General features: G+C 41.5%; 1 protein-coding gene across 1 annotated transcript in view; it reads right to left on the bottom strand.

Annotated features, from left to right (window-relative positions):
- The window catches only part of LOC310953642 (ankyrin-3-like), a gene marked incomplete at its 5' end in the record, with an annotated part of 93,130 nt that overhangs the window by 29,626 nt on the left and 36,917 nt on the right, over positions 1–26,587 (bottom strand). Inside the window, 22 exons of the mRNA XM_083922735.1 lie at positions 718–820; positions 2,983–2,994; positions 4,246–4,369; positions 9,287–9,343; positions 9,548–9,620; positions 11,578–11,673; positions 11,832–11,930; positions 12,074–12,172; positions 13,172–13,270; positions 13,501–13,698; positions 15,723–15,821; positions 18,580–18,678; positions 20,269–20,466; positions 20,564–20,662; positions 20,793–20,891; positions 21,053–21,151; positions 22,003–22,200; positions 22,737–22,835; positions 23,033–23,131; positions 24,216–24,314; positions 25,936–25,959; positions 26,472–26,587. The exon at positions 26,472–26,587 is cut by the window's right edge and continues 70 nt beyond it. Of these exons, the coding sequence (XP_083778861.1) occupies positions 718–820; positions 2,983–2,994; positions 4,246–4,369; positions 9,287–9,343; positions 9,548–9,620; positions 11,578–11,673; positions 11,832–11,930; positions 12,074–12,172; positions 13,172–13,270; positions 13,501–13,698; positions 15,723–15,821; positions 18,580–18,678; positions 20,269–20,466; positions 20,564–20,662; positions 20,793–20,891; positions 21,053–21,151; positions 22,003–22,200; positions 22,737–22,835; positions 23,033–23,131; positions 24,216–24,314; positions 25,936–25,959; positions 26,472–26,587 (2,288 nt within the window). The remainder of the gene's footprint in view (positions 1–717; positions 821–2,982; positions 2,995–4,245; positions 4,370–9,286; positions 9,344–9,547; positions 9,621–11,577; positions 11,674–11,831; positions 11,931–12,073; positions 12,173–13,171; positions 13,271–13,500; positions 13,699–15,722; positions 15,822–18,579; positions 18,679–20,268; positions 20,467–20,563; positions 20,663–20,792; positions 20,892–21,052; positions 21,152–22,002; positions 22,201–22,736; positions 22,836–23,032; positions 23,132–24,215; positions 24,315–25,935; positions 25,960–26,471) is intronic.

Genomic DNA, 26,587 nt, shown 5'->3' with positions numbered 1-26,587 from the left:
CCTGGATAACTGAAACCTTATCTAACATAAACTGCAGATTATAGTACGATGGCACTGAAAGACCACAGAGGAGGGAAAAAAATGAATTAAACTTGTGTATTTTCAGTCAGATATAATAACAATTTAATGGGAATCTCTTTGGAAGTCCAAAACATTTGCTTATTTTGTCAAAGAAGAGAGTTGAGGTAAGCATATATTTTTGGATATCTTGCATGATGTCATGTTATATTATTAATATTGTTTATAATAAGAGGTTACGGTTTCTGTATTTACTCCTGACCACCAAAACAAGCATTGGAAAGCTTAGATGAGCTCTGCAGAGCATTGCGTTTTTTCCATGAGAAAGCAAAGAGGTGCCTCCCAAAGTCCTTAGGTTTGAATAAAATGTTCGTCAAGGTGCTATACACTCTCCCTCAGCATTTTCCCCAAAGAAAGCATGGCGTCAACACTGCTTCTGTTATGATCTTTGTGCGAGACAAGTAAAGCTACCCTGCTCTCTGCTTTAATTCTACCCAGACTGTTATTTTTTCACCAGGCCACTGACAGAAAGACAGTGAAAAATAAAGTAAGAGATGAGAGACCAGGGACTTCGGTGAAAAAGGGACATTTAAAGCTCGAAAAACAGACAGCTAGAGACTGGCTATAAAGGGGGAAAAGGGGTCAAATAGTGGAGAAAAGAAGCTAAATATGACAAGAAAGACAAGAAATTGATCTTACCGTGTCCTTTGTGGGCGCCAGAATCTCTTCAATCATCATACTGTCTCGTGCAAAGGAGCTCCGGTTGAGTGTGTTGGACCTATCCGAACTGAAGGAGCGGAGGCTACATGTTACCACGCAACCCGGCGCCGTGGGCAACAACAAGTGACGGGCAGGGGAACACGACATAAAACAAAAAGCAAGGAATCCATTACTACATGCAACCTCCAGGGAACCAAATCTTTTTTTACTTACTGGACGGAGAGAGTCCAAAAGTTATGGAAGTGGAAAATAGAGAGTGAGAAAGGCTGCAGTTGAACAAGGATAAGACACCGCAGCAGGTTATTCAGAGATGGAAATGTGAGTGAGGCCAGTTTGTTTGCATTAAGAGATAGAGGGAAAGAGGAACAGGCTGAAAGGAAACACAGCTATATGAAGGTGTGGTTGGTGTGCATCATGAACACGGATGTAACCAAGTTTGTCTAAGTGATGAAATATGACAGTACGCGGACGTTTCTGTGCACAGCTTGTATTGACAGTAAAAAGAAACAAGGTTTGTTCAAAAGCGTTAAATCAAACTCAAGCTTGAAAACTGACATTGTTTCATTCTAAGATTAGCAGCTGACCTAGACCTGTTTCTGAGCAGCGAAAACACTAAAAGGAAGCTGGTCTTTTCTATCTGTCTTGCTGCAGTCTGCTTTATGGCTGTGTGTGTGAGACGTGTGCCTATTTTTGTAGCCTCTCAGGCTCAATGCGGTGCTGTGTAGCTTCATTTCAGGTTTTTTTTTTTGGGGTGGGGGGGGTGTTTGTCTTTGCTACAGGGATTTGATCAGCGCAGGAGAGCAGAAATGATTGTGTGTACGCAGAGTCACGATCCAGTTATTTAAATTTTGTGTCTAGGAAGATAAATAACGTATATGACGAGTGTGTTTTTGTATGTTTGTACACTGCAAGGGGCTCGCAAAAAGATATAATCACAGTGATAAAGCTGACAACTCTGTGCCTTATTTTTACACTGTATGCTTTATGTGTGTATTGATGAGTGCAAGTGCGGAGGGGGGAGGAGGGGTGAGCGAGGGGAGAAAATGCAGAGCTCAGCGTGTTTGAGTGGGCACACTATTCAGCACAGAGAGAAGCCCTTTATTCAGCACAGCCTGCCTACCCCACCATCGAAGTTACCAAGCAACTCTGTACGACCTGAATGGACTCGCTGGCATGGCAGCACCACCCCCCCACGGACTTTGTTTGTTCTTCACAGCTTTCCTCTTCTTTCTCATTCTGTCCATCCTCCTCCCTCCTGATCCAAGTTTTTCCATTTCCTTCTGTGTTTCCTGCCTTCTTGCTCATCATCTTGGTTGTCCTCTTTACTGTCTGTCATCTATTTCTTCATGTCATGCCACCTACCAGCACTCGTCTTTATAATGCCGTCCCATCATCTCTTCCTCTCTCTACTATCTCCATTTCAGAGTCATGTTTCCATGTGGTTATCCGGCCTTGCTGTAAACAACACTTCCCAATATCCAAATGACTTGTTTTTTTTCTCACATCTCTATTTATATACCAATGGTCCTATGATTTTAGGACTCCATCTGTGTGGACTTAAAGAGACAATCGTTTGAGTCCATGTGAGTGTTTGTGTATGTGAGTATCCGTTCTCAATGATTTCCGAATGCTGGGCCAAAACTCCAGAGCAATGTCAGGCCGTGATAGTTTCCATCTCTGCAAACCATAATTTAACATCCAGAATAATATCTCCAATCACTGACATTTAAATAGAGTGGATACAAGGGGTGGGTTATTAATAAACTGATGCGTTTGATCCCTGGAAGTTACACTCAGTGGCACTACAAACATACGGAGAAAGTGCCACATCAAAAACATATAGAACTAATTGACACAACTCAAACAGAAGAAAAGACTGCAGAAAAACAACACAAGTGTAGCTTTTATGATATCATTTCCTGCCTCTTTCCCAAACCTGCATTAAAGAGTAAATACAGTTTTATTTTGCAGATGATTCAGTTAAGACGGATGAGAAAATATGGTGGATGGTGAAAAACGGAGCGACGATCTCAAAACAGCGACAAAGGGACAAATCGGTTACCACAAATAGAACAACAGCAACACTGGATGAGACGAGAGTACAATGGATGACTGGTGGTTTGGGTTAGTGATTTTTGATTGGTGTAGGCTTGGGTATAACAAGTAGTTTAGGGGCTCATACTATTTGGGGGGCGGGGGCGGGGGAGGGGGGGGGGGGGTACTACATACTACTACTTTTCTTACCTGAGTCTAGGGCTAGAATGAGGGAGAGGGTGCAAGGAAACAAGAAAAGAACAAAATAGAAGAGTGAAAAGCAAAGCATTTTGAAGACATTCAAGCATGATGTGGCTTTTTCCCATCCCCACACGACACCGATGCTATGCTTTTGCATGGTTGTACGCTGCGACTAAGCCCAAGTGATTCAGGTTATTCTTAAGAGTGTGTGTGTGTGTGTGTGTGTGTGTGTGTGTGTGTGTGTGTGTGTGCAGCCCAGTCAAACTGCAAACCCATGCAATGGTGATGTCATAAAACAGAAAGGAAGGTTAGGAAAAGAAAAGGATTGATCAGTAAATTACAGTATTTCACAGCATTAAATTGACAACGCTGCAAAGAGACACCTCAATGTGTTTTAAAATCAACTTCCGCTTACACACTCTTCTTCTACGCCATATGCAGTTACATATAATCAGCAGTATAACGGAAACAGTTTGAGTATTTGTAGCTCTTCTGTGTTTTACACAAATAACTTTCGCTGTACATTTAAATAGCAATAACAACAGCAACCGAACAGCAGTTTGTGCAAATAATTGAAACCTCAAACCTACAAATGTGGTCACAGAACTCCATTAATCAATATAAGTGTAATATTTTAAACTCCTAACAACAATTCAAAGGATCCAATTCAAAACTATTTCCAATAGCAAGTGTATTTACATGGAATCTCTCCATTAAATGCAGTGTAATGTTTCCCTTGTTTGCTGTGTCCCGCTGATATAGGCAGCTTCCTGTCACAGTTTTTTATCAATCCAACCATCGCAGTACATCTGCCATCTGTCAGCGTGGCTTCAATACACTCTGGGGCCGCACAACACTTGTCCTGTGTGCTGCTGATGTGTTTTCACTGGAGCCTGCCAGTTTTCCACAACATACTTTGTCCACCACTGGAAACTATGTATTTAGGCCCGGCGTGCAGCTGTTCACTGACACTATCAAAGGCGTCGCAGTTTGAAGATACAGCTTCCATCTCCTGTGTTACACCATGGGCCATTTGTAGTCTTTGCCTGGGTTTGAATGAGGCCACACAAAACGCTGAATCATTTTGTCAGGTTGAATCATTGCATGGCAACTTTCCAGCGGCTTTCTCTGGTGATTTCCATTATTCTCATTGTGTTTGCGAGTGTGTGAGTATGTGTGTATGTTGGAGGGGGCTGTTCATTATATGATCTTTTTCGGTCCAACGTAAACTATACGTATGGTATCATAAATCTGTGTGCATAGGGTGCTTACCTGGCTGAGCGGGCTCCTATGCTGAAACCCATGTACCCCTCCTGAGGGAGAGAGTCATCCCCCAGCTCTTTGAGGTCCTGAGGCCGCAGGTATTTGTCCGTGTCCCCGGTCATCGCATCCTCACCTGGTGGGGAGGGGGACGAAATGATACAAAATCCTCCTGTTAACTTCACAAAGCCAATCCGGGCAAAGAGAGGCGATGCGGCACCTCAAGAAGAAAAACAAGCCCTCACTGCCGACTCACTTATTTGATTATGGTACTTAAGAGGAGGCCTTGGATCATTTATTAAACCCCAAATCAGCTACCTCACCGCAGCTGCATAGCCCACCACTGCAACTTTGTCTATTCATTAGACTGTGACACAACAATGACAAAAACATGAAGCTGGAAAAGAGCAGCGCCGATGCTGGAATATTTCAGAGGTTAATCATTTTAGAGCAAAGATGCCATCAGAGGCAGCAGCAAAGACACTTTGCGGTAAAACCTGGAGCTCTCCTGTAAAACCAAACGCAGCTCCTTTCACAACACTCAAACACAAGAGCGCAGCAGAGGGTTCAACCGCGGCTAAAAGCCCGAGAAGCAGAGCATAAGCAGAGTGTGCAAGTACCGCACCTCGATCGGCGGACCGGTGGACGATGACACGCCGGTCAATGAAGCCGGCGGAGCGGCTACTGTGTTTCCCCTTCTCCCTCATGTCCGGCTCTGTCCTGCCTGCAACACTCTGCTCCTTCACCGCAGCCCCTCCCCCTGCCTTCAATACTGCCGCACTCCGATCACACACCAGCGCCAGAGTCAAGTTAGATGACAGGGAATATGACGCGTTTCCGGTGTCACATTTCAAAATAAAACTACACATGGTATTCAAAACCCTAAACTAAATAGTATAGTGGTTTTTATTATTATTATTATTATTATTATTACTTAATATTCACTCAAAAGTTAGAGTGAGGAAAATACTGTGGTAATAGTTACATACCCGTGCCTCCATTGGGTTCTGGTTATCAGGACATTACATTACATTTAGCTGACACTTTTATCCAAAGCCGTCTCAAAATAAGTGTATTCACTCAGGATGCAGGGTGTAAGTGCAAACCATTGTTCACATCCCTCTGTCTTACTACGTAAAATTACCAGCTTGCGTTGCGACTTCCACTGTCTACAACAGAATCTGGGCCTACAGAAAAGAAACATGCAGTTCCTCTGTGCAGCCAAATACGTAGCTACAAATAAACTTAAAATTGGATCGTGATTTTTATGTCCAATGAATTGTAGTGATTGAATTGAAAGAGGAGCATGTTGTAGCCTATGTTTACACTTATGTTACATTAATCACTGAAGAAACAGACATCTAACACACATTTAGTATATTTTGCCCACCTAACATCAGAATCCGAGCAAAATGTTGAGTCTTGAGCTTTTCATGCACTTTTATTCTTAAACACTGTCATCATATAATTCACTATGTGTCACCAGTCAAGAATCAGAAAACTCACATTACACTATCCGGATGTAAAATTCAAGACTGGCTGCATAGCTTTGCATTTTAGGGATGTTGTGCTTTTATTCTGATGGTAACGTTAATCACCTAACTTCCTGTGTTTTTCTAGCTGTTTCTGTCTGACTTAACACAACTGGATAACAATTGGCTCCCCGCTGCTGTAATACTGTATCACCGAACCATTCAAGCTTAGATACCCCACCACCCGAAAACATCCACACACCTCCTCTCATAGCCTATATGTGTAGTTTGAACCTGAAGCATCATGTGGTTTAGTCACTCTGTGTCCCTCTCTACGTACAGCAGTACAACAAATAAAACATTAAACATAAGAAAATGTCCACAGAAACCAAAAGCCTCATCTCATAGTTAATAACAATAATAATTATAACTGAAAAAAAAAAAATCACATTGGCTCCCACATCTCCCACTTTCTGTCTCTCGTTAGATCATCCACCATACACCAGCCATTGAAACTTCCTCTGATGCCCTAACGACTTACCTTTGTCCGACGCGGCCATATTGATCACAACTCTTTTTTTTTAATTTCCAGAATAAGTGCTATTTGTCTAAAGCTCCGAAAAGGCTTCAGTCACCCAAGACGAAAAGTAAATCCAGTGAGAGGTGAGGACTATCAAGTGGTCCATTCAGTGCGTCTTGTGCTGATGGAAAATGTTGCCCTCTCCACCCCACGCACTTAACTCCACTCAAACTTGCGCGTTTGTTGCTGTTGTGCACATCTCGGTCGCCCACTCTCCGCAAAAAAAATACAAATGAAACTCGTCTAAGTTTTAAATCTCCCTGCAGAAAGAGTAGAAGTCAGAGCTGTCTGCCGTCGGCGGCAACACAGGGGTTAATTCTCCTGCAGGCGGCTCAGAAAAAAAAAGCTCATCTTATTGGATTTAAAGAGAGAAAGTCTCCGTTGGCTCAACAGCATCCACAGCAAACTCCAGCTGAAGAGAGTCAACAGGGGCCGCACTGAAAGTGTTTACCGCTCTGTGGAGGGAGCACAGTCAGCTGACAGGTCGTGAGAAATGCTTGGGAACCTCAGAGGAGGAGAGACAGAGAGAACTCTCACTGAACACTCCTCCGGTCTTTTCCTCCTCTATGGTGGAAGTCTGGCTGCATGTCAAACTGGGAGTGGGGCTTGAACACTAATGATGAAATAACCACCATCCCTTTCTTTTACATTCTTGAGCAACATCTCTCTTCCTTCTACATGTTGCACATAATGACTAAAACTTGCACAAGACTAAGTTAATTTAGAACAATTACACAAGAGGTGTTTGACGGTTATAGACCTTCGCTGTACATAACACCTACTGTGTCATTCTAAAGCTAGTGCTATATGGGGATACTCTACACTGTGAAGACAGCAACAAACAAGGTTAAGTTGCTTTCTAAAGATGGTACAATTAGTGGCTAGAGTAGTCTCTAGAAAGCATGACATGAGCATGTGATTGCTCAGGTAGGCTACACACACACACACACACACAACCACACACACACACACACACACACACACACACACACACACACACACACACACACACACACACACACACACACACACACACACACACAAACACACACACACACACACACACACACACACACACACACACACACACACACACACACACACACAGACCAAGAGTGTCCCTCACAGCTACAGCTTAATAGGATTGGCTTCCTCATATAGGATTAAACAGAGAAGTGGGAACTCTTTACCTGCTCTCCTTGCAACGCGCACACACACACACGCAGCAACAAAGACGAAGAAGCTCAAACCTGAATGCAACAGCTAACTGAACCCAGTCTGGTGCTGTTTTTTTTTTTTTTTATTGTGCAAAGTGAACATCAAGGCTGCACAAGTGCAATGCTGATGAATTACGTACACAATATAAACCGTTTATGTAAAGTATATGAGGCCATGGATATTCTTTATTTATAATTCCTGCGTGGCAGCGATAACACACTCAATCATAGATATGCCAATGAGGATTGTCATCATACAGCTACAGTGCAAACTCATCCTTTATCACCTGATATATGTGTGTGTAACTTGTTGAGTCTAGCTGTATCACCTGACATAGAAACTCCACCCCCCTCCCCTGACAGTCCCCTAAGCAACAGCCCATGAACAAGCTCATCAATTTTACAGGCCTGTTGGCTCTGTGGCTCCAAAACAAAAGGTAGCCTGAAACAATGTGACTTGTTCCATAAACCTGGCAGCGCTATTTGGCCCTGCAGAGGCACAGCAGCTACTCTGCTGCTGACTATGATTTGTTAATGTTATGTAATTTATTGAGGTTTACATACAGTAAGACACGATTATTTCATAGAATGTACGCTATGCAGGCCTTTTCATAAGTGAGCAGAACTGACCTTGTTTTCAGTTTCTCACAGCAAGAGTGCTGTGTTGAAGTTAGAATGACACTTCACAGATTGTCTTTGAGGAGGAGAATCAGGCAGTATGAGACTTAACGGTGTGCAAGTGGTTAAAAATATCAAATCTGCTTTTAAGTTGCAGTGAAAATAACATCAGCAGTGTCAGTTTGTGAATAAAAACAGGACACTGAAACCGTCTAGAAAACCAAGACCAGATTCAAGGCTAAAGCAGCTAAAAATATATTTGCTGATGGAATTCTAAGACAAAATAGATGCATTCTTTAGTCTGAATATGACAAGTTACAGTATCTACTTTCTGACACTCTTATTTTCTCTTGGGATGAGATTGATTCACTCTTAGCAACGCATCTGTCTGGTTCATAGTGCCTTAAAGGTCCAATATTATGCTCATTCTTATGTTCATATTTGTATTTTGGGTTCCTACAAAATCTTTTAACATGCTTTAATGTTCAAAACACTTTATTTTTCTCACATTTTTTCTCATACTGTCTGTCTGAATATACCTGTATTCACCCTCTGTCTGAAACACACTGTTTCAGGAGCTGTCCTATTAAGCCCCCTTACCGAAAAAGCCTAGTCTGCGCTGATTTGTCAGCATTTCTTGCTCTTTAGCATCTGTGTTCTCTTCATCTCTGCACCGTCATTGCAGCCGGGACTGTAGCTGCACTTTCTACCTATATAATATATAGTTTTGACATCACAACCATACAGAAGTCCTAATGATTCATTTAAAGACAGTATCTGAATACAGGCTGTGTGCATTTCTCTGGGTTGAGTGTTCTATACTTTCACAGTATTTATATAGCACCTTGACCTGATTTACAAAAAGATTAGATGGAAATCTAAATTTGTACAATATGGGACTTTTAAATGGTATAATAACTAACGTGCATGACCACAGCATTCTGTATTAGTGTAAGGTGTGTGTGTGTTTGTCTGGCTGTTGAGTGAATTCTGCTTTTGCCTAGAGACCCTCTACCGAGAATAGACAGCAAAGCTGAGTAGTAGTACAGCAAAGGCTTGACGGTTAGCTCTTCAACAAGACAGGTGAGTTCTGCTGCAGTGTGTTAAGTTAAAGGGAAACAAACAAACAAACTGCAAAGCAGCGGAGGCAAACTGATGACAAATACCTTCATCAACATCTGAAAAAGACTCCTCATTGAGAATTTCTGGCACATTGGCCCCGACTGTGTGATTTGGATACACATATAGTGAAAAACATGCACATGTTAATGAAAACGACATCACATAGTACAAGTGCAGGGAAACATGCAGTGTAGGTATTACTTTATGTTTTAATCAAAATGAATGGAGAGCAAGGGTGTTCAAGAATTAACTCATTGAATTTTAGTACTGAAAATGAGATAAAGAATTGAGCATTCTTCACGTACCTTCATCGTCGGACATGTCGAGGAACTCATTCATGGTCTCTGGGACATTCATTTTGTGTTTTTCTGATGCACTCTGTAAATGTGAAAAAAAAGAGATGGACAACTCAACAGTTTAGTTTTGCCAAAACAATATTATTTTGCTTAAACAAATCTATATTCTGGACGAATCCCTGAAACCTTAAACCACTTCCTAATGGAAAATATCAGTTACATTGCTTCAGATGAAAAGAATAGTATGTTACACCAAATGATTATTTGGGTTCACTGTCAGTTCTCACAGCCATTTTAAAAGGTTATATGCCCTGAAATCGATAATTTGAGAAACAACAATAGTCAATAAATAACAGGTTAGGCATTTACAATCCAACTAAAGTTTGACCTTCACGTGTGTTTCCTAATATGGACATTAAACTGAAACGTAGCCATGGCCCCTGTCACAGTAAGAAGTAATGATGCTGTATGTGTGAAGGCCGTTTTACTCCACATAACAGACCAACAAAGGCCCCACAGGCTGCAGATGTAGGTTCAATAAAGACATAAAAACAACAGTAGAACCATCTGCAGCGAACAAAAGATCAATCACACAAAGGTGTAGGGAAAGGACCTTGATCTTTAAGTTACTTCACTGTACATAGAGACAGTTATGACTAATACACTTTGCTGCTGATAGTGCAAGATCCTCAGTGACCTCTCCGTTCACTCTGGCACCGTCCCCCCTATCTCACTCCTGTCACCTCTCCATCATCCCACTGCCTCTCTTTCAATCCCTCTCCCTCTCCCTTCTTCTCCCAGACACGTGTGTGGATCAGATCGCTGTTAGTGACCTGAGCTATTTGAGGAGAAACCTTAAGCTCCAATCTAAGCCATCTCTCTGTTTCCTATTCAGGACAACTTCCCACATGTGACACTGCGTGACTGACTCACTGACTTGCTGGCTGATTTGTGGGATTCACACACTGACTCCACTTACAGTATTGCTGCTTGCGGACTGGCCAAGTTTTAATTTGGGAGGGAAGTCTGTCACAGTTCAGTTCAACACAGCTGCTCAAGAGGAAACACTGGTGGTTTTTTCATGTCGTAAATGGTGCAAAGTAACGTATATGATATGATATTTGCTTATGTGCTTAAACGTGCAAAACTATTATTATGGTCATTTAAACCCAAGACACTGGACATATTTATCATATACATTACCACACAATTACCACAGAGGTGGCCTTTAGAGGTGACCTTTAAAGAATGAATACAAAGACACCTTTAAGTACCAATTAGGCCAGATCACCTGACAGACCACCTGCCAGGTCAGCTCTTCCTAATCCGGTCCCTTACTTTCCTATCCTGCACCTAGTATTTATCATCTGGATGTGCATGCTTTTGTAAACTTTTACCAGAATAAACTCTAACTAAACACCTTTTTAATGATAAGCATGCAACTAATGCATTTATTGTATTGGCCTGGCTCTTGTATTCAACCTAAATTAAATCATAAATAAGATCCTTGGACAAAAAAGCCCAATTCAGATGGGATTAGTTTAATATGGGGATATAGGGTAAGAACTTTTTACCAGAGGTTTTATTCCTGTCTGAATGTGCCATGTCAGTAATTATTCCGTAGAATGTCAGTTAAAATTACAGCGATTTTCACCTTCTGTAAAATGGTCTGGAAAAAAATACCTTGGGTAAAACTAGTTCCGTCTGAATACGACCCTCTGTAAAACACATGTTGATACCCTCATATCCCGTTGATACGTAGTTTCGACATATTTCTGAGCATGGAGGCACTTGAAGAAGCACTATTAACACTTTTTTTTTATCATCGATTCTGTCCTTTAGTTTAGTATTTACTTAATTTTGTTATATGAGGAAGCAACGTAGCACGCACATGGCGACAGGGAGGTAGAATACAAAGATTTCTTAATCCTGTGCGTAAATTGGCCATTTATATCACAGACGTCCTGAGATAAGACTATTTAACCCCATGCCCCACATTAAACCAATCTTGCCAAATAGGGCTTAAGACAGTGTCTCACCATGGTGTTCAGGTTTTCATCAGTCACAGGCCTCAGAGTGTCCACCACAGAGATGTATCCAAGACGACGGGCGATGGAAAGGGCAGTGTTCCCATTCTGACCAGTGACAGAGCGACAGGAAGTTATTCACAGGAGGCGAGCAGAAAACACAAAAGAGAATTTAGCATTTCATCACGCTTCAGCTCTGTTGGAGTGTGTGTGTGTGTGTGTGTGTGTGTGTGTGTGTGTCTGTGCCAGTGTGTTTGTGCACTGACCACGGTGAGCTCATTGGCCGAGGCCCCGTGCTGAAGCAGCAGGTTGATGATATGGGTGTGACCCTGCTGAGCTGCTTGGTGTAGAGGAGTGTACCCGTTCTAGACACAGACACACAAACACAATCAGGGACAGAAATGAAACATTAGAATTGTATGAATAAATTTGGATGCAAAAGAAGATCTCCAACAAAACAGTAATACAAGGCTATGTGTGTAGACTGGTGAACATGTTTTTTTTTTACCTTGGTTTTGCCATTGACTCTGGCATGGTTTTGCAGCAGGAAGTTTGCCATCTTTGCGTTGCCATAGTGACATGCCACGTGCAGCGGAGTGTAACCCATCTACACGAGGAAGAGCCATAGACATGAAAGGGCGGGGAGATGAAAAGAAGAGGAAAATATAGTTATGTATGCTGACAGGCAGTCTCATTTTGTTACATCACAGTTTCTGACAGAACATACCTTTATTTTAAAGTTAATTAATTGAAGTGTATTTAGTAAGAATTGTGTTAATTGGTGTGCAAAAACAAAATGCATGATTTACATGGGAACAATTAATTGCCTTTATTTTTTAGAATGCTATCTCGGATTGTAAGTATAACTTCAAAACTGCATCATATTTCATGTCCTCAGTGAGTTATGAGTACAGTATGTAATGCTTATGGAGATCAGTGAGTGAATAACCTATCTGCTGTAAACAACTGTCCTGTCAGCACAAATACCCCCCCCCCCCCCCCACACACACACACACACACACACACACACACACTACATAACCTTGTGTTTGTCCAACCTTCAGCAACTGCTGGTTTGTGTCAGTGAACGTGAGCAGCCTGTTACGGGGACTGTGTATGTGTGTTTGTGTGTAAGTGAATGAAATTGACAGTGTGACTGATTATTATTAGTGTTAGTATTAGTGTTACTGAGTATGTACATGCTCATGTGCATGTCTGTGTGTGAGTTTGTGTGTTTGCTGCAGTGTGTGGTGCATCCATAAAGACATGAACACCTTCCGCTCGGGTATCAATCCTTTATTTATGTAGCACCTGAGATGATCGCAGATGAATGTGTGTGTGTGTGTGTGTGTGTGTGTGTGTGTGTGTGTGTGTGTGTGTGTGTGTGTGTGTGCGTGTGTGTGAGTGAGGGAGAGAAACTATAGGAAAATTCACTTCAGATAGAGAAAAGACAAGCATACACAGCAAAGTCAATGTGTGTAAATTAAAGGTTATGCATCAAACCTAAACTGCAAAAAGAGATTCAAACACTTCTCTCTCTCTCTCTCTCTCTCTCTCTCTCTCACTTTGTCTCTCTCTCTCTCTGAATTATCTGAGAAAGTTTTACCTTTGTTTGTGAGTTGACATCAGCCCCGTGGTTGAGAAGAACTTCTGCAACATTGACCTTGTCCTCCTGAGCCGCTAAGTGGAGTGGTGTAAGTCCACTCTGTATATGAATGAAGGACACACACAAACACGTGTGAACGTAAATAATTTTGTTACGGTGGGAGAACACAACAAGATTGAAACACGTATCTCTCTCAGGATGAAGATGCTGGAAACTAGTGGTTGACAGTGTCTTTATCTTTATGTACATTCCAAAGATGGTGACAAGGTGTGTGAATGACTGAACTTGTTTTCTAACTTAACATACTGTAGTTCCGTCACTCGTTTCACCTTATTGCACATGTTGACGTTAGCGTTCTTGGTCAGCAGAAGTGACACTAGGTCCACGCTGCCCTCTTGCGCTGCCAGGTGAATGGGGCTGATGCCTTGCCGCGTCACCGCGTTGGTGTCAGCGCCGTACTCTAACAGTGTGGTCCCAATGTCCATTTGGTTCTTTTTGGCAGCTATGTGGAGTGGCGTGTAGCCATTCTGAGGCAAGACAAAGAAATGCAGGGTTTAGGAGGTTAGATTGAGCTCTTATTCTAGGTTGGTTTGTTATTGTATTTATTTCATTACACTGACAATTGTCTTGTTATGCTCAGGGTTGCGTAAAAGAGGAAAGATTTTTCTTTGCCCTCTTCTTCATTCACTTCATTATAGATCAATATACGTTTATACCAATATACCATACCTGAATACCATAGTTGAGAAGTTTAGTAAAAGTAGTTTGTGCAAACATTAATGCAACCACAATAATAAGAGCCTCAGTACAGAAAAGTCATGATGCTGTTTTGTATCTGTTGTTGTATTTTGTATGTTTTCTGTAATGTTATCTGTCCTCGACTCCTTGTCCTTGTATTCGAAACATTTTATTGGCCAAGGCTCCCTGGCAAAAGATATATTTATCTCAATGGGAATTTTCTGGTTAAATAAAGAATAAAATAAATAAATAACTGGATTTAACAGAGTGATTAAAGTTGGTGGGAGAACTACTACTCCTTAGAGAGCTTGTAAATGAACATCTGAGACCTCAGACAAAAGGTTTCCCTCAGACATAGATACAAAATGACAGTGAGAGCAGCTGAAAAAAGAAACAGTCACTATGTGGACATTCTTCACTTTGGTCACCATGGGGAACCGCACTCTTTAAACCGAAACAGCGGCACATTGCACCTTTTTGGCTTCTTATTTAAGCAGGAAATGATCCCAAACTTATTCTCTGCCTTTTCCGGATGTAGTGGTGTGCATCCGCAAAAACGGTCCGTGTGGGACAATGATCCCTGCGCTGAGCAGGCCGCATAACGCACGAGATAGGAATTAAACGAATCATCGAGGCAGAGATTTTGCCTTGAGGATTTTTTGTTATCGAGTTACTCAAGTTACTCGAGTAATTGTTTCAGCCCTAGTCATAACCGTCACTGTGTTTGGTGAAATTCCACTCTGATACATCGAACTCTATTATTACTGAAGTCAGACGTTATTTCCAAACTGTCCTCAATACTTAGACTGTTTATGGCCAGACTTATTTCACAAGTCTAATCATACTGTTTCACATGCACCTTGTTTTGTGCCACAACTCACACACAGCTCACATTTGTGTGTTCAAACGCTTCAAGACAACTCCTCTAGTGAACACAAATTAATGTCTGTCCAAAAGCCCTTAAATTAAACCAAGCACACCAACTCAATTTACAGAGGGAGAAACCGAGAGAAAGGGAGGCAGGGAGGAATGACTAAGAGCGTGGGAGGTAGGAAGGAATAAATAAAGACAGATACAGATTAGGTGAAAGAGAGCTAGCAGGAGAAACAGCCAGTGAGAAAAAGAGAAGACAGAAAGCCAGGATAAATTAGCTTTACAAGCTTTTGTCTCCTCTTGCAGGAGACATACACTGTCTTAAATGTCAGTTGACAGTCCAGCCAAAAACAGCCATTTCCTGCAGTATTTTGGTTGGCAGTTCTGCCGTTCTGCTCATACTTGTTCTGTGGCTTTGATAGACTCCCAAAGCCTAGCAGGAGACTAACCACAACTTGACCGTAATTCACCGACCATGCATGTTTGTGTCTCTCAGACATTTCAACAAGAGCTGTAACTATTTTTTTGTGCTTTTTATTGGGAACACACAACATTTACAGCTCTGGAACCAACTTCACAAGAGTGGGTGGTTTGAAGCAGTGACAGACTCTGTAGTAGTTTCCAACATGTATAACACATCATCAGTCCATTCACATGTGCTCTCCAGTTTTGTGTTATGAGAAATTTGAAAATATAGCATCCACTAAACCACCAAGCGAAATATGCTGACAGCATGAGCTCAATTCTTATTTCAAAGACTTGGCTGAGCTAAGAAAAAGAAGCACATTCACTCACAACGTCAAAGAAAAGATGGAATGGTAGAAAAAGTTTGAGCATTAAATATTCACACATTACATACAGAACACTGTTAATGGTCTGAGATGGCACAGAGAGCACAAGCAAGGTGAAGTCATTGTAGTATGTGTGTTTGTGTGGATACCTTGGCGGCAGCGTGTGGGGAGGCTCCCTGATCCAGCAACAGCAGTGCCACTCTCTGATTATCGTAGTGAGCGGCTACATGCAGTGGAGTTAGCCCACTCTAAAACACACACACACGCACAAGCACACGCACACACACACACACACACACACACACACACACACACACACACACACACACACACACACACACACACGCACGCACACGCAGGCATGCAACACGGTTAGAAGATCACACACACACACACACACACCCACAGACACACGCACAAACACAGCGATTAGTAAAATGAAAGAACCAAACCAACAGAATGTAAAGACATGAAGGGATGACATCAAACTGATGGAAGATAGTTAGTTCAGGAAACAGTTTAGAGCAACAACTTCATGCTGAAATCTAGAAAAAGAAGCCTAGACATATAAACTGAATCTCCAGTCCAAAATGTCAACTTTGCTCCAGTTATTTTTAAAAATGGTTTATAGCTCAACTCATAAAGGAAAATTCAAAAGAATAATCCATTGACGCAGCATTGCACTTCTTTAATACTGTTGGAGTGACAGCAGACAAAAAAAGGACCAGAATTGATGCAGCAGAACTAGATCTTTTTCATTCCATGCATTCCTCTTTCTTCTCAAAATTTGGCACCTTCATTACCCACAATGCAACTCAACTACAGTAAATTTGGTCAGCAATTCAGGTTCAGCGGCTAACTTAGCCTAAAGGTGCTAGCTTCAAGCAGAAGTGATGAGGTCTGGTACCTAACTTCTTGCTAACCTCACACCCCCAGATTTTTTATTATTTTAAAACTTAAAAAAAGGATTCATACAAACTTTTTTTAAAACATATGCAGTAGTACTCTAACCTGACTCCGCCAGATGGATTTATTTGCATAATTCGCATTTGCTCTGCATATCCATCTGGGAACTCTCGGTTGGAAATCTTTTGGAAAGAGGCGAGAATACTGGTTGCTGATTGGATAAATCGTCCGTCTATCTCCACCCATGTTGGTGATAGACAGGCCAAATCAACCAATCAGATCAATAAAGTGTATGACGTACTAACAGAGCGTCCAGGCAAAGTAAACAACATATCGGTAAAGGATATTTGCTGTTTGTGTGACGTGAATTTACGGTTAAAAGGCAAAATTTCAGGTGCCCGGTCCATAATCCAACAGACGGATCCAAAAGAAAAACGTGTTAGTGGCCGGCTTGCTCGATAGCTGCGCTCTCATCCGAGGAAGCAACCGTTGTTTACACTGAACAGTCGCTTCTCGTTGTGTCACACTTCGACCTGCCTCAAAACCAACGCTGATTGGTTCGGTCGCTTAGGCTACCTTTTCCAAATTTTCTCTGCCGCAGGTTACCAGACTGATCTGCGAGTAAACTACAATGGAGCTTGCAAGATCAGGAAGGTCTCGCGAGGCTAGTAGTACAATGCAACACCTGTAAACAGACTTTGATGTGTAAAATCATTGGAGTTCCCCTTTAATCCTTCATTTTATCTCAAAAATTGTAAAAGCACCAAAACTGGAGATAGGTGATTTTCCTTTGACAGCGATGATGTGACAATTAAACACACTTTAGCAGCAGTAGAAGTAGCAGTATTACTGTATGTGCTAGCAGCAGCAGAATGTTTTTGTTATTGTTTTGGTTGAAAGATCCCTACGGACATGTGTTAAGACGCTTAAATACGATGTATGTGCACTTTGAGCTACACCCAAAGTATGCCATGCACACAATAAACTTCTATCCCAAGATGCTTACTGAGTCCCTGAGATGTCCAACACTTGAATTTACTCCTAAAACTTGAGCAGAATATGTCCTGATAATCATGAGCTGCTGTGGTGTGTTGTTACATCTGCCCCAGAGAGGTCTGAAACTTATACTTCATCTCTAAAGAAAATGAGAGCAATTAAACTGCAATAAAGGCCTGATTTTGCTTTGTGTTTAGTCACAGTATTACAATGGGTCTGATTTTAGCATGACACCATCAAGCAGTGTGGAAGCTTCATTATCATACCTGACTGCCATTATGTTAAACGCTCTCAGATGGTGGCACAGACAAACACACAACTAGCTAACACTATAATCAGTGCCAGTAGGCCTGTGCTGAGTAAGTGCGTCAATATGTTTGTGTGCATGTGTGTACAAATGTGTTGGTACAATGGTGCATGTGGAGGTGGAATGAGTGCATCATCAGGGGAATAAAAGCAAATCTACCCAGAAGGTTTTTGCAACAGGACGAGCATCTGTTGCTGTTGACTGTGTTGTGTTCTGCTGGAGCCTGGGAAAAACAACTCCAAAAGGGTTCTGTTTACTCTCTGAGGGGCAGATTGGATAAGGGCAGGTGACAGAAAGGCTTGCAGGATGATAAATGGTCACAGAACCCGAATGACTTCCTGATTTTGGCCAGATCTCTGGAAAAACTGACTAACCAACAAACAAAGCTTTAGGATAACTCAACAACTGCATAGGTATACATTCTTTCTTCATTTTTTATTCTTTGTTATACAAGGTTGTCTTATACGCATCTTCTAATAATACTATTGGCTTTTCTCTAGCAATTCTCTTTTATGTTCACAGGACTTTTGAAAGATTTTTTGAAGCTATGCCTCTCATCCTGTTTGTAAAGATTATATAGTCGTTTGGAGTTTATACTCTCTGCTCTATGTGGTAGTGTCATCTCCTGCCCAATATGTGGAGTATTTCTGTGCCAGGCATTTTTGTCAGACAGCTCATGTTTTCCAGCAGCGACACATCTGCAAATACACTTTAAAGTTGTCAAAAAAAAAGATTGAACCCCTAAAGTGTGTTGTGCACCAGGTCTCCCTCTTCACTTTTTTTAGAAGACATCTCACCTTTCCAGCAGCATCAGGCGCAGCTCTCTTTTGTAGGAGGAGACTGGCCACCTCCATCTTGCCGTACTTTGCTGCCACATGCAGGGGACTGAACCCTTTCTGTTTAACACACAATAAAACACATCAACAAAGGCAGTGGAAAGATGGAGAGGACAGAGAGGACAAAGAGGAGGAGGCGAGACGGGTATTTAAACAGGAAGTGAATGTTTGCATTGTTTTAGGTCAGCCCTCACTGGCCTGGGGTCGAGCTCTGCTTCATAACAACATTGTTTCTCACATAGTTGTAAATAACATCTGAATACTGAAGTCCAGTGTCCAGTTCACAAAACATGTACACAAAACATGTTTGTAGTAGCACAACTGGAACATGAACTTACTATAACAAATATTTGGCTTTTACTCAAACTGACTAAACGTGGTGCTTTTCTTTTCTTTTAATGATATTTGTCACATTACATTATCATTCAAAGGCATTGTCAAACTAAAGTATCTGTTGTAGTTCAACATTGGGAAAATAGTTTGAATTTAGAAAAAAAAAAGTTAACTATTTTAATTATTCCTTAAAGCCTAATGAATTAAATTAAAACTTGCGATGACCTATGAATTAGCATTCTTTGTAATTTATTAACAACCGGACTATCAGTCAATAACCCTACTTGTCTGTTTATATTCTGTGTATTCCTGCTTATTCCTTTACCTGTTATTGCACTTGCATGTATCTGGCTGCTTTAATTTCCCTCTGGGGATTATTAAAGTCACCTACCTGACTATAAACAACAACAAGGGTTCTGACAGCCTGAAAAACTAATTTCCTCATATAATACACTCATATTAACTGCTGTTGTATAATGTGATCATCTTAATCTTGGCTTCCTTCCTGTGTGTATTTGAAGATATTTAAAGACATTAGGTCATATTGTCCTGAGGAATGTGGGACTCCCACAGATTCCCATTCCACGCTCTGAAACACATGACCTCATTTGTGTGATTTGTTAGTATTCAAACAGTTTATACAGTAAAGGGTCATTTGAGAGAAAACAAGTTGCTGGATAGAGAGGTTAGCTTTATATGTTTTAAAATGTAGGTACTTTAACGATACATTTGTCTGACAAATGGGTCAATTCACGGTTTCCATCTGACATTTCCTCTATTCCCAGGTTTGCGTGAAATCGTTTCGTCAAACAGCTGACTCAGGTGATGTCCCAAAAGATGCTCTGTGTGCGTGTGTGCGTGTGTGCGTGTGTGCGTGTGTGCGTGTGTGTGTGTTTGAGACGGAGGGAGAGAGAGCACTGGCACCATGGGGTTTACCCTTCATTAATCTGTTCTACTGACAGAGGTCACCTTCAAAGACAGCTCCCAGCAAAATACAACCACACACATGCACCAACCAATCATACAAAGTCTACTCTAAATCTCTCTTTGACCTTGATCTGTGCAATTAGTCACGTGTGAAACCACCACCACCCAAAACTGACATCACCCGTGCACGGTGGGCCTTCCTGAGGTAAAAAATAACTGTCTTAAATTAAACAAGCACCACTGAGGCTATTGGAAACTGGTGCCTACTAGTGGAGATACATGGCACTGAACTAATAAAGATGGTCTGCTCTGTGATGCTTGGCTTTAGACATGTGTGTTTAAGTGTATGTGGAAGAAAAGCACTGAAATGAGATCGTCTGTCAGACCGACCTTAGTGGAGGAGGAGAGAGAGGCTCCGTTCTCCAGCAACATGGCAGCAACATCTTGGTGTCCTTCGCGGGCAGCCAGGTGAAGGGGGGTGTAGCCTGAGGTGGTGGCAGCGTTGGCAGAGGCGCCGCACTGCAGCAGCTGTTGGACAATGTCGACTTTCCCCAGCCGACTTGAGATGTGCAACGCTGTCTGGTCATCCTGCAGAGAAGGAGAAAGTGATATTTGGCCCAGTATTTTTATCATTGTTTTTTCTTTCTTTAACACACAGTGATTGATAGAGGCTCAGTGTTCCAACCTTGGACTTGGTCTCCACCTTGGCTCCGTTCTTGAGCAGGTATCGGACTACGTCTGCCTGGCCTGCCCTGGCTGCCATGTGGAGAGAAGTCTCTCCTCGCTGGAAGACACACAGAAACAGTTGTCAGTGGGAGCTTTTCAAATGCAATGATGTGGGATTTGAGCACTGAACAGATTTGATGTAGAAACAAGTATTTGATTTAACAGTGCATTACAAATTATCCACTCACTACGTTGGTTGTGTTGGGTGATGCTCCGTGATTTGTGAGTGCATGGACAATGTTCTCATGGCCCATGAAGGCTGCCACATGGATGGGCGTCAGACCAGACTGTAGACAAATAAGTCCAAACAAAGACAAGGACAATTAAAGAAATTCATAAGGTATATATAATTTACAGCTAACATTTTGTAAAACAATAGTTAAAAGTCATTGCGGAATCCATGTATTGTGCCAAGTGCTGAAATGAGAAAAAAATGGAGTCTTAGTACCTCAGTGACAGCCTGTATAGATGCTCCATGTTTTAGCAACAGCTCCATCACTTTGACTCTGTTCTTCTTGCAGGCAATGTGAAGCGGAGTGAAACCATTCTGCACACAGGGAGGGAGAAAGAAAGAAAGAAAGAAAGAGAGAAAGATAGAAAGAAAGAATGAAAACTTAGAGTAAAGCCCACACTAACTAATGACCTCTCTACAGTCAGAAGACGATCTGTGGCTGCTTTTTATTTGGCTGATAAGGGGAAGCAAATTATCTGCCAGGAAATGAATGGGTGGAACAGAAAATGTCACAAACCACAACTGACAAGAAGAAATCTTTTCTCTCTTAATTCTTCAACTCCTCAAATCCTGATTCTTAGGAAAACTCCTTCTCGTCCCTCTGTGGCAGTTTCAGATCTACACTTCAGAATTCATCATTCACAGTTCTCTGCCTTTCTTCTCTTCTACTTCATGTATCAATTTTAGGTCACTTTCGGGAGAACTTTGTACCTCTTAGTCTCTTACTCTCTGTTCAAATCGTCATATCATACAATGTAATTGCAACATAGCACTTCTTTATTGCACATTCCCTCTAATAATTTGAATGAATTATTCCATTATTCCTTAGAACAACATAGAAAAACATGTTGTAAGACACACAGAATGCTTAGATTTGTTATATCCAGAAAATTATCAAATATAAAAAACAATGCCTGCCTTCAAACATTATCATCTTTTGTGACCTGCAGTTTTTGTAACCTTTATTTTTCTATATTCAGTGTGCCGCTGCTGCTGTCTTATCGGGACCCTACCGTAAAGTCCCATTACTCGATCCTAGTTAAATAAAGTTATATAGGTACAATGTGTTATATTTACTGGATGCTTTTGTCCAATATGACCGTGTCACATTTCACTTTCAGCCAACCCATCCCTACGACACTGTACATTACAACCCTTTAACATACCAGAGCCTTGGCGTTGGGGTTGGCCTTCTTGTCTACGATGAGCTTGGCCACCTTGTAGTGACCACAGTGGGCAGCAACATGCAGCGCCGTCAGGTAGTCGTTGGTGACGTCATCCACCGGTACGTCATGCTGGAGCAGGAGCTGGACGCAGTTCAGGTGGTCTCCCTGAGTGGCCATGTGGAGCGGTGATAGCCCGTTCTATACCGGGAGGGAGAGGGGGAAAGACAGAGAGAGGGGGGGAGAAAGAGAGAGGCAGACAGAGAACGAGAGACAAACACACACGCAGACGGACACATAGACAGATGGAAAAACAGACACAGTAATAAGTTAGGGCGTGGCCATGCGCTGCATAGAAAACTGTGAAGGAAGTTGTTGAGAAGGTTACAGAAGCATTGTTATAACGAGGTCATTACAACAATGTCTATTTTGTTACACTGGTTGTCCTGCGCGGTCAAACTGTGGGGCTACGCAGCGGAGACAGGCTGTTCTGGAGAGGTCGCACAGAAGTTATGGAGTGACAACACTACATCAACAACAACAGACCTGCTATGTGATTGGTTAACAGATGTCAAAAGGCTCTGTGTGCTTAGGAAAGCTTGTTCATACAAACAACACCTACACTGTTTCAAGTGAAAATGTGATCTATTCTATTTCATAAAAAAATATGTTTGTGACCTTTCCTTTCCTATTCTGATCTAAGCAGCGTCTGCTATATTGATTGTCCCAGTAGCTACCTTGGTCTTGGACAGGAACGGCGCTCCTCGGTCTAGAAGGATTTCTACCACCTGCTCGTGTCCACTCCTCGCCCCACAGTGAAGAGGAGTCAGACCGTCCTGAAAAAAAAAGAAAAACAGCAAAGGTGTTGATAAACCTCATCCATGCCTTTTCTACAAATGTTTAAAACTGCACATGTTTAGCTAGTTCAAGCAAAATAAGTATACGAGTATACAACACACATTTTCCAAGTGTCTCTTCGTGTGCTTCTGATTGTCTTACAGTTTTCTGAGGAGAATAGGGTCCACCGTCTCACCTTAGTCTTTGCATCAATTTTGGACCCTCTGTCCAGCAATAACTTGACCATGTTGCTGTTGCCCCTTTTTGAAGCCACATGAAGCGGTGTGATGTCATTCTAGACAACAAAGAGGAGACTGGTGTCAATTCAGCTGTACAAAATTATGCACTGACATTTAAAAGTCTGCAATGTAAATAGAGTGTGATGCTTTTATTTCTAGTTCTAACATAACGCTACACTCATGCTTATTACGGGTACGCACAGTGGTCTGTTATTATCAAGCAAACAGCTGCATTGTTTAATGTGTCATGACTCTTTGGACCTAACCTGTAATCAGTAACAAAAAGCAGCACAAACACCAACACTCATTCACATACTAGCTGGTATAATTATGACCCACTGTTGACTCTGGTTAGCTGATGTCTAATGTGGATACAAACACATGTTTAATGTCACACAGTCTTGCATTACAATATAACTATCAGTAAATAAATAGTAATCGTACTCTGCTTTTTATATCCATTAATTTCTTTAGGAAAGGGTGCTTCCTTGTGTAGTGACACATGCATTATGAACACTGAAGCACATCAGCTAGTGTAGCAATTACACTGCTACTGTGTACTTTATTGAAGGGACATTAAGGGTAATTTGTTTCCCAATACCTACTTAAAATAAATGATAAATGAGGCTCTTGCTAGTTGGCATTGTTTACAGTGTGTAATGTGACTTGTAGATAGACACTAAGTATACTTAACAGGGTTAACATCATCTGTACTCTTTTATTATAGTAAAATCTCTTCCATTTTTTTTTATATCAATGAATATCCTGAACGTATTTCAAGTTAATCTTAAGTTGATTAACACTTCCACCCCTTAACAAATCTTCCTATTTAATCAAGTGCACTGTCTACGTCCTCCTTTAACCTTCTCTTAAATTAAAACACATTTTAAAGTACAGAAATCTTCCGTCTTAAGGAGCAATGTCTCTAAATATACCTAAATAAAAAATCTCCATTCCTATATGTTCAAGGGAAGAAATTGGCTGTGACTAGCAGGGACTTCTCAATCGTAAGTCATGGAAACTAAAAGCTGTGTAGGATCAATCAGCATATGCAGCATTATACTTTCTACACCCTCACTCCTGTTCACCTCGAATGCTGGTAGTACCCCTCCCAAACAGCAGATGGCAGAATAAACTCACCCGAGCCATGAAGTCCACAGCAGCTCCTCTGTTCAGCAAAAGCGTGGCCACGTTAATGTTGCCATAGTGAGCCGCGATGTGGAGGGGAGTGAAACCACTCTGAGGATAGGAGAAAGGGGTACAATACACACATGCAAACAGACAAGCACAATCACATTACATTACAAACTATGCAACAAATATCCACACATGTACAGTACAGACCTGGGGCTTCATAGCAGCCCACTGTGGTTGACGTACAGACGAGGAAACACTATACTATACACTCATACACCTGACTTTCCTCACAGTGGTAGAGGAAGTCCTTTATGGAAGCATTAAACATGGGGCCAATGGTATGCTGACAACTGGAGATGTTTTAGATTCAGTATACCATCAGGGCTTCTATGTTTTCATGATACTGAAATACAAGCCCTTACACCATCACACTGGGCAAAGTAAACTACATAAAACTGAGTGCTAACATACAAGTCCAGTTTGACAATTGTTAAAATGTAATCTATATCATCTCATCTACAACATCCTGATACTTTTAGTGTGCAAAAATTGTTCTACAAATGAACCTAATTTCCATTTGTTAACATCTTAAATGGAAGTAATTTCCTGGTAAAAGCCCTGGCTTAGTGAGCAACAGCTGTCAAAGCAACAGAAGGACACAGGAAACAATCTGTGCAATGACTGAATGCATATCACATTAAGCTATCTAATCATCGGAATCCCAATTTCAAATAACAATAATCCAGTGAGTCCAGGGAGAGCAGGTGTCTCGGACACGTGTATCCACTCTGCTGATATCTGGGAAAATCCCAAGCAAAAATACTACAACTATGAATCATTTAAACTTAAACTTAAAAGCTTAAAATCATATTAGAAAAGTAATCAAAAATGTACATGAACCGTAAAAATCTGTCTCTTTATAGTCGATCTGTGGACAACTCTTAAATTAGAAGACTGTATGTAAATCTGTCTAGCACGATGCAGGAGCCTCAGATCAACAAAGTCATTTTCAGATGAATCATACCGGAGAATTGGCAAGCCTGCCGAAGCCAGATACAATGCCAACCAAAACAGGTGCACACAGGAGGTGGCCACCTGACTTTGGTGTGACGAAGGAGCCCTGTTACCATAGAGCCAGTGTTGATGTAGCTTGTTACTTTGTTCCCATGCAAAATGCTTAAGGTGCAAAGGTGGATGATTATACAGTAAGTAGACTAACTGTCTGTTGCTAGAAGTCTGGTTCCTTAACAGCTTAAGGGGACTTGGTTGCCATGCAGGTTATGGACAAACCTCTGCATTGCAATGAATGATAACCATTCTCCATGCTAACACTGGTTATCATGCAAATCAGTTTCATGGAAGGACTGTTAGGACACATTAGGACAACATTTTGTCACAGTGATTTTGCCAAAAATAAGACACCATGAAACCATTAGAATCAAGGAAAACCTTGATGCCCGAGCTTCCAGCCTCAGGATTTACTAAATCAGTATTAGTAAAACATGCTACTACTCTGACTCTCTCCTTGACTAGAGATATACACTACATGAATGAAGAGATGGCGAGGAAGATGAGATTAAGTTACAATGGGAAAGGGGAAGTCTCAAAGGGCTGCAGAAATACTATTGCATCAAGTCAGGGGCACTTCAGTGTTTGTTTGGTTTTTCAGAGTTTTTATGAGCTGCGATGAAGAGACTTGGTAATGTACAGAGTAGAGGTGTACCTCTGTTGTTCTATTCACCATCATCTAAAGAGTCAGCCAAGAGAGGAGAGAATGGGCAGTTAGTGAGCAGAAAAACAGAAAAGAGCTTCCACTCACACGACGTGGAGGAGCAGAGAGAGGGGAGAAGAAGCTCAGTACAAACAAATTTATGGCAAAACAAGTTATGTTGTTATCTACAATTTAGATACATAAGATTTTAAATTTGAGAAAGATATTCTCAAACTAAAATCCTCTTCCATCTAAATCCGAAATGTTAGTAAACAGTTATTTCTTCCTGTTCAATAATGTGATTAAATGTACACAAAAATGTACTTTTTCTTCTTTCCCCTTTCTGCCAAAAAGAACACCAAAAGTAAATTCAACAGAGGAAGTACCATAGAAAAGGGCAGGAAGAAAAGAAAACTGCCATAAACCACAGGCATCAATAGTAAAAGAAACAATGAAACAATCAAAGAGGTAAAATAAAAAATAAAAAAACAACTCAGTATTAAACTGAAGATGAGACTGAGACTGGCTGCATCTGTGTTGTCACTCACCTTGGACTCAACATCTGCGTTGTGGTCGTTCTGCAGGAGCAGGGCCGCGGCCTTGGTGTCGTCCTTGCGGGCAGCGATGTGCAGGGCAGGTAGGCGTACCTTGCCCTTTGTATCGT

This window comes from Echiichthys vipera, assembly GCF_963691815.1.
Source record: "Echiichthys vipera genome assembly, chromosome: 11".
In the NCBI taxonomy this organism is placed as follows: Eukaryota; Metazoa; Chordata; class Actinopteri; order Perciformes; family Trachinidae; genus Echiichthys; species Echiichthys vipera.
Note: the sequence above shows the minus strand (reverse complement) of the source record. Positions and strands in the feature narration are given on the sequence as shown.